At 45.3% G+C, this 8,470-nt stretch overlaps 1 protein-coding gene across 6 annotated transcripts in view; it reads right to left on the bottom strand.

The window, feature by feature from the left end:
• Positions 1 to 1,203: 1,203 nt before the first annotated feature.
• LOC138753542 (RNA-binding protein Nova-1) overlaps positions 1,204 to 8,470 on the bottom strand; it is a 288,411-nt gene continuing 281,144 nt past the window's right edge. For 2 of the 6 annotated variants that reach the window (XM_069916689.1, XM_069916693.1), the window contains 2 exons: positions 7,453 to 7,490; positions 6,842 to 6,930 (listed from right to left, as the gene is read on the bottom strand). In XM_069916689.1, coding sequence (XP_069772790.1) covers positions 6,882 to 6,930; positions 7,453 to 7,490 — 87 coding nt within the window. In that variant the 3' untranslated portion in view covers positions 6,842 to 6,881. Of the gene's footprint in view, positions 2,703 to 6,373; positions 6,410 to 6,841; positions 6,931 to 7,452; positions 7,491 to 7,835 lie in introns of those variants that run through there. The other 4 variants (XM_069916688.1, XM_069916692.1, XM_069916694.1 and 1 more) reach the window with 3 other exon arrangements.

Here is an 8,470-nt window from a genome sequence, read left to right on the forward strand (position 1 = left end):
CATCGTATCAATATCACGGATTCTGAAAAGGCATCTTTCACTGAAGATTAATCATAATCTTAAATCAGGGGTTTTGTTCGACCCGTGTTAGTGTCCACCACCCCTCCCCTTTTGGCCCGAAAAAATGATCCGAAAATTCACTTATGGTCATCATAAATTGACCAGCAACACCTAAAGTGTAAACCGAAGAGTTCATACGGCCACTTGAATATTGCTGCGGCTTCCCGCTCACTCAGACCCACATTAAAGTTACAAGTGATTAGAAAATCGGAGGGGGAGGGGGTTTCATAAAAAAAAGGACCCTCAAGTTGCTGCTCTTTTGAGTTCACTCGCCAACTCATGCCGCCCAGTTCCAAAAGGACGTGCTGCGGACCCCGGGGAAGCTTTCCCTCGCCAACCGTTCGTTGCGCACAAAAACGGAAGGAAACGTGTGAGATTTTTAAATGCATTCTTGTGTGGGTGAAAACCTGTGAAACATTAACCGTATACAGACAAAACTTTCCAGGCTGGTGAGAAATTAACAGAAAGTCAGTCGGTGGGAATAAGGCTCTCCTTCCCTCTGGAATTAAACTAGTGACTGCGGGTCTCAAGATCTGTAACTACAGCACAGGCATACAAATAAATCTCGAAGGGAGGGGAGTAAATCAGTCTCTGCACGACGCACACTGGCGTTCAAGAAATATTAGTTGATATGTTAGTGTTTAACTTGGAGGATAATTGCGTATTGTGAAGAACAAATACAGGAAAAACAAATTAATAGCTGGCTTCCTCTCTTACCCCGTCTGCTTATCTTTTTTTGCTTCCTGCTTTGACCTTGCGTTCTATCCTTAATGAAAGATTGCTATCAACAACTAAATGAAACGAGAATCGATCAAAGAAATTGCGATTGGAATGTAGATTTGCTCAATCACTGTCTATTTGAGTGACACGGTTGCAGCGCCGTGTTGCGGAGAATCCAGGTCTGATCTTCTTGAATGTTATTTAGATAAATACAGTACAGGTTAATATTCCACCGATTACCGTTCACACGTGAGTCTTTTGTGAGGACGCGAGGCCGCCCTTCACTGTCAGGAGAACGATCAGTGTCAGAGATCTGGCACATTCGTCGCTTCTCAAGAGTCATTCAGTTTAATTGTCAGTGAATCGTGGAAGAACAGCACCATTTGAGTCTGGAGAGAATGTACTTGGAGTCTAATACAACATTTTTATTCAGACAGAAGAGGAAACAAATCAATGCAGTCATTTATTCATTACAATCCCGCGATTAATCGGGCTTTGCAAATCTAAACTGAATCGGTATTTTTGGTCTCAAACTGAAAGCCGCAGTAGAATTAAAAAGTTAAAAAAATATATCGATAGCTGTTGGTAAATAGAAGTGGAAAGGAAAATGAAAAGTCGAGGGAATGTGAGAGGACCAGACTGTGTCAGAGCGGCGTGCCCTGAATCAGATATCAGGGTGCCGCATTTGGGTGCAATCATTCATTTCAACGCCAGCCAGCCCAGCGATACCCGGTTCTCGCCCCAGATTTGCTGCTGCCTTTGTGGCTGTCAAGGTCTCTCTCTACTCGGTGTCAGGGGATAGATACACCGAATGTAGTACAATTTCAGTAACCGCGGGCGACCTACCTCCCTTGCGATCATTTCACTAAACAGTGATGCAGCCACCATTTCACAGAACTCTATTTGCATTCGGGGGAGCAGGAAGTTGGCAATTACATTCGTTTTGCAGGCTGGAGGTTGTTCACACAACTAAGCTTATTTAATCCGAACGCTGCAACTCTCTCCGAAGGCTTAGCGGTTTCTCACATTTGAAATCCCGACCGCACCAGTTGGCCACGTCGACTACATACGGTCATCGCTGGTCGCAGCGCCTAATTATAGGATCAGATAAACTTCGGAAGAGAGAGAGAAAAAAAAGTATGCAATTCGTGGCATATTGGGCGGGGGGTGGGGGGTGGGGAGAATATTAGCGGGCAAAAATTAATCGGAATGTTCACAGCTCGTGTTAAATAGATATTGTCTGGTCAATGTTAAAAAGTGAGTTGACAATTTGTATTCACTTTGGAGAGTGAAAAAAAAAGTTTCATCCCATTGCATTAATCTTTGCACCATTCAGCGTGTAGCCTCTTAACATTTCCAGGGAAGAGTGGAATGAATTGTTACTTTATGATTCAATCCCTCGGTTGGAAGCGGTTTCTGGTTATGAACTATGGCAATGCCTGTTTGCGTACACAAAGCAGTATTTTGAAGTTCAACAATATTTTCTCGAAAACGGTGGTTACGTCGATTATGTCTGTGTCCAAGAGGCGACTGAACTGGGGATCTAAGTTGAGTGAAAGCACTGGAAACACGCAGGATTGCTAATATTCCGATTTTACCTTTCAGACCATTACTTAAACATCAATAACAATTCTAAAATGTACCAGGTGAACAGTTTATTAAAAGGCTACGATTGAATAGATGAACCGCTGCACCTCCTTTCTTATTGTAATGTCGATGAACACCAGTGGTTAAGAAATGAAGCAAATCTTACGGTTTTGGTTTGCCCGAAAAAGTACACAGCAACCCCAGAATTTTGCGTGGCTTCAATGTGGTGCCCGAGTCACCTGCAAAATCTACTTACTGACATTTATGAGCACACAGTCCCAACTGTATTATGGCAGGCGATCTTGATAGGTTTGGATTGTTCAGAACATAATCCTCTGCGAATTGACAATCGATGTGGGTTACGACATCGGGGCAATAACACACATTTGACACAGAGAAAAGGATGGGTTCTCAATATTTAGGTCGTTTGGGGAGGCAAGCAACAAGGGCAAATCATTGCAGAGCTGGTGAGGGTGAAAAGAGCGTAGGAAAGATCAAGGTCAAATGTACCATTTAGACTCTTGCTTGCCCACTGCGGGAAAGATATTAAAGAGCATATTTGTTGGGAACAAGAGTTGAAAATATGAGGTTCAACTATTCGAATTTCGACAGAATCACCATAAAGGGCCATGAGCGGGAGAATTTTTGAAGGGCGCTCTAGAAAACTTTTCTGATCAGTGTGTTTTTGCTCCTGTTGAAGCTATCTTTGATCCCATGGTTTTGCAAATAACTCGGAGGACAACCTGGGAAACGAGCAACCATAACCCAGGACAACCTGGGAAACGAGCAACCATAACCCAGGACAACCTGGGAAACGAGCAACCATAACCCAGGACAACCTGGGAAATGAGCAACCATAACCCAGGACAACCTGGAAACCAGTAACCATGACCCAGGACACCCTGGGAAATGAGCAACCATAACCCGGGACAACCTGGGAAACGAGCAACCATAACCCGGGACAACCTGGGAAATGAGCAACCATAACCCAGGACAACCTGGGAAAACCATAACCCATGACAACCTGGAAACCAGTAACCATGACCCAGGACACCCTGGGAAATGAGCAAGAATAACCCGGGACAACCTGGGAAACGAGCAACCATGACCCAGGACAACCTGGGAAATGAGCAACCATAACCTGGGACAAACTGGGAAACGAGCAACCATAACCCGGGACAACCTGGGAAACGAGCAATCATAACCCAGGACAACCTGGGAAATGAGCAACCATAACCTGGGACATCCTGGGAAATGAGCAACCATGACCCAGGACAACCTGGGAAAACCATAACCCATGACAACCTGGAAACCAGTAACCATGACCCAGGACACCCTGGGAAACGAGCAACCATAACCCAGGACAACCTGGGAAAACCATAACCCATGACAACCTGGAAACCAGTAACCATGACCCAGGACACCCTGGGAAATGAGCAACAATAACCCGGGACAACCTGGGAAACGAGCAACCATAACCCGGGACAACCTGGGAAATGAGCAACCATAACCCGGGATAACCTGGGAAATGAGCAACCATAACCGAGGACAACCTGGAAACCAGTAACCATGACCCAGGACACCCTGGGAAATGAGCAACAATAACCCGGGACAACCTGGGAAACGAGCAACCATAACCCGGGACAACCTGGGAAATGAGCAACCATAACCCGGGATAACCTGGGAAATGAGCAACCATAACCCAGGACAACCTGGAAACCAGTAACCATGACCCAGGACACCCTGGGAAATGAGCAACAATAACCCGGGACAACCTGGGAAACGAGCAACCATAACCCGGGACAACCTGGGAAATGAGCAACCATAACCCGGGATAACCTGGGAAATGAGCAACCATAACCCAGGACAACCTGGGAAACGAGCAACCATAACCCAGGACAACCTGGGAAAACCATAACCCATGACAACCTGGAAACCAGTAACCATGACCCAGGACAACCTGGGAAACAAGCAACCATAACCGGGGACAACCTGGGAAATGAGCAACCATAACCCGGGATAACCTGGGAAATGAGCAACCATAACCCGGGACAACCTGGGAAACGAGCAACCATGACCCAGGACAACCTGGGAAATGAGCAACCATAACCTGGGACAAACTGGGAAACGAGCAACCATAACCCGGGACAACCTGGGAAACGAGCAATCATAACCCAGGACAACCTGGGAAATGAGCAACCATAACCTGGGACAACCTGGGAAATGAGCAACCATGACCCAGGACAACCTGGGAAATGAGCAACCATGACCCAGGACAACCTGGGAAATGAGCAACCATAACCTGGGACAACCTGGGAAATGAGCAACCATGACCCAGGACAACCTGGGAAATGAGCAACCATGACCCAGGACAACCTGGGAAATGAGCAACCATAACCTGGGACAAACAGGGAAATGAGCAACCATAACCCGGGACAACCTGGGAAACGAGCAATCATAACCCAGGACAACCTGGGAAATGAGCAACCATAACCTGGGACAACATGGGAAATGAGCAACCATAACCTGGGACAAACTGGGAAATGAGCAACCATAACCCGGGACAACCTGGGAAACGAGCAATCATAACCCAGGACAACCTGGGAAATGAGCAACCATAACCTGGGACAAACTGGGAAACGAGCAACCATAACCCAGGACAACCTGGGAAATGAGCAACCATAACCCAGGACAACCTGGGAAACAAACAACTATAACCCGGGACAATCTGGAAATGAGCAACCATAACCCAGGACAACCTGGGAAATGAGCAAATATGGCCCAGGACAACCTGGGTAACGAGCAACCATAACCCAGGACAACCTGGGAAATGAGCAACCATGGTCCAGGACAACCTGGGAAACGAGCAACCATAACCCAGGACAGCCTGGGAAGTGAACAACCATAACCCGGGACAACTTGGGAAATGAGTAACCATAACCCAGGACAACCTGGGAAGTGAACAACCATAACCCGGCACAACCTGGGAAATGAGCAACCATAACCCAGGACAACCTGGAAACGAGCAACCATGACCCAGGACAACCTGGAAACGAGCAACCATGACCCATGGCAACCTGGGAAACGAGCAACCAGGACCCAGGACAACCTGGAAACGAGCAACCATGACACAGGGCAACCTGGGAAACGAGCAACCATAACCCAGGACAACCTGGAAATGAGCAACCATAACCCAGGACGACCTGGGAAACGAGCAACCATGACCCAGGACAACCTGGGAAATGAGCAACCATAACCTGGGACAACCTGGGAAATGAGCAACCAGGACCCAGGACAACCTGGAAACGAGCAACCATGACCCAGGGCAACCTGGGAAACGAGCAACCATAACCCAGGACAACCTGGAAATGAGCAACCATAACCCAGGACGACCTGGGAAACGAGCAACCATAACCCAGGACAACCTGGGAAACGAGCAACCATAACCCGGGACAAACTGGGAAACGAGCAACCATAACCCGGTCAACCTGGGAAACGACCTCACCAAGGTAAAAAAAAATAGCAGGAGAGCCGTTTTAATGGGATGGATATAGATTTAGCCATGGTAAAGTGGACTCGCTGCCGAGAAGACAACCAAAGTAATCGAACTTTAAGGCAGGGACGTTTCTAGCGACACTTTCAAATGGGCATGAAGGAAGACGGAAGTTAAAGTGCCATGAATAAATCAAAAGATGGTAGTAGAAAAAGCAGATGTAAATGAGCAAATGACAGATGCCAGTTTGTGAACATACATGAGAACCAGGTTGATTACAGAAAATTCCAGAGGAGAATTTAAAATAAATGACAGCTGCAAATTTTTTTTAAAAAAGCGTGAGAAGACAAACATGAAAGGGAATCCATAATTATTTTGTGAGTATATGAACAGGACAAGGAAGAGAAGGGGTTGATCAGAGATCAAAGAGGAAATCTATTCATGTTGGCGGAGAGCATGGTTAAGGCACTCAGTAAAAGCACGGCACCAATCTTCATAAAAATAAACCATTACCAGAGTCTCCGGGTCCAGGTGGATTCCTGGCGGTTCCTGAGGGTGGTACAAAAGCCTCAGGTCATCATCATCCAATCACTTGGAACATTATTCATGTCACATCCAACATGATGGTATATGGATAACGCCGATTACCACAAACCAGCCAGATGGAGAAGAGAGATCCAGAAATATTGACCAGGGGAGCGACTGGCAGTCACTGAGGCAAGCGTGGATCGATCAGCGAAAGTCAGCATGGACTTGTTAACGGGAGAACAATGTCCGACGAACTTGATACTCAATTGATAAAGTGTCAGAGAGGGTTGATGAGGAAATTGCAGTTGATCTGACATATAGACTGGCAAATTCATTTAATAAAAAAAAATCACACAACACACGTCAGCGGGATTGAATGATGTGGAATAAAATGGGCAACAGTGGGATGGATCATATTGGGTAAATAACAGGAAATCGATAATTCCCAAGGTTATTTTATTTTACAGATGGGGATGGGGGGGGGGGGGGAGGGCTACAGCGGAGTTTCCCTGGTTTTGTAGGTAGATTGCGGGGTGTTCTCCCTGAAACAGAGACGTTTGCAAGAAGATCCAATAAAGCCATTTAACATATTGTAGAGATGGAGTCGATAGAGGGAGAGAGAGAGAGAGTTGAGTCGGAGATTTGGCGACATAATGAACCAATTTAACATGAGATCAACAAAATAAACATGGCGGGTGTTTAGGTCTGGTAAGCATTGTTTGGGCAGAAGTTTCACGCTTATGGGAAAGGGACACAAGAGCCGGTCTAGGCTCGCCGAGTGGTCTCATTCCAGGGAGTAACCATCCCGTGACTGTGTATCTACCTGCCGTACAGTTGCAGATGTCGATATTTATGATGCAAGATTGTCAGCTTTCAAAACACAAGTAGCAGCGAGATAGTCACGGGTACATCAAAGCCAAAACCTTACTAGCAGATCATGTAAGCGTGAAATAAATTAGATTGTATTAGCAATTATCGCAGCCGGCCTGTTTTTGTCCTCTGATATTTGTTAAGTAGGTGCAGTGTTGAAATGAGGCGTATTTACCATTCAAATGCACTCTTACCGTTTTGTATACGTAGAGCTCCAGGTGGGACAGGAAACCTGGCAGAGAGAGACACATGTGTAAAGAGTAGTTCAAGCCCCACTCCTTTAATGGGGATACATCTGGGAAACGGATAAGTGTTCAAGGTGCTAAACACACAATGTCAGAAACCAGTTAAACGATATCCATGGCTGATATTCAGTTATAAAATTCATAATGACCAATGGTCTCTGACTAGGGCATCACAACCAGCACATGGAAAATGATCATCAACAAAAACTCGAAACGCCAGAGTCAAGATGCAAAGGTGAACATTTGTTTGGGATAATGTGTATTCAGTGCTCAGCGTTGATGGTTCTCACAAACCTCTAAAATAACAGTTTCGGTCAAACATAAAGACTCAGTTGTTAAATTACTAAATTCTCCCAATTTTAATGGTGGCAGACTGTTTATTTTTTCCAATAGAAAAATAAATCTCAATACATTCGAAGTCTTACACAAAACTGGGATAAACGTATTCCTATATAGCACCGTTTACACATTCTTAAGGTAAACATAATTTTCATTAAAGCACTTTCTTAGAAAGCGATATATCAACAGAACTCTGTTATCTATCTGGATGCGATGGAACAGTCTAACACTACTGGGCGTGCATGGAGGAGTGGTAATCTCATTTTAAAGGTTTGTTACGGATGTGATGGGAAATTGAAAGAGATCGAATAAGCAGGGGCAAATAAAAGCTTAGATTTGTTGAGAGCAATTGAGTCGGAATGATCCGTTAAAAAGTTAGATTTTTCTCATTGTTCAATGAGAGAAATGATTTTCCCCTCACATATAAACTCTGGGAAATGATAGACTACTCTTCAAAGGGTCCTAAATTGTTACTGATTAAGAGCGCTGAAATGGAAGGTGCTTTAGTGATCCCACGCCTGAAGTCACATGGAACGATGAGGTGTCGAATGTGTCTGATAAACAGCGCGTTGTGTCTCAGTGCGCCCGTTCAATCTTCGTAAGTAAATGAAATATTGATTGAAAGTGA

The sequence above is a fragment of the Narcine bancroftii genome, chromosome 2 (genome assembly GCF_036971445.1).
Source record: "Narcine bancroftii isolate sNarBan1 chromosome 2, sNarBan1.hap1, whole genome shotgun sequence".
Lineage (NCBI taxonomy): Eukaryota > Metazoa > Chordata > Chondrichthyes > Torpediniformes > Narcinidae > Narcine > Narcine bancroftii.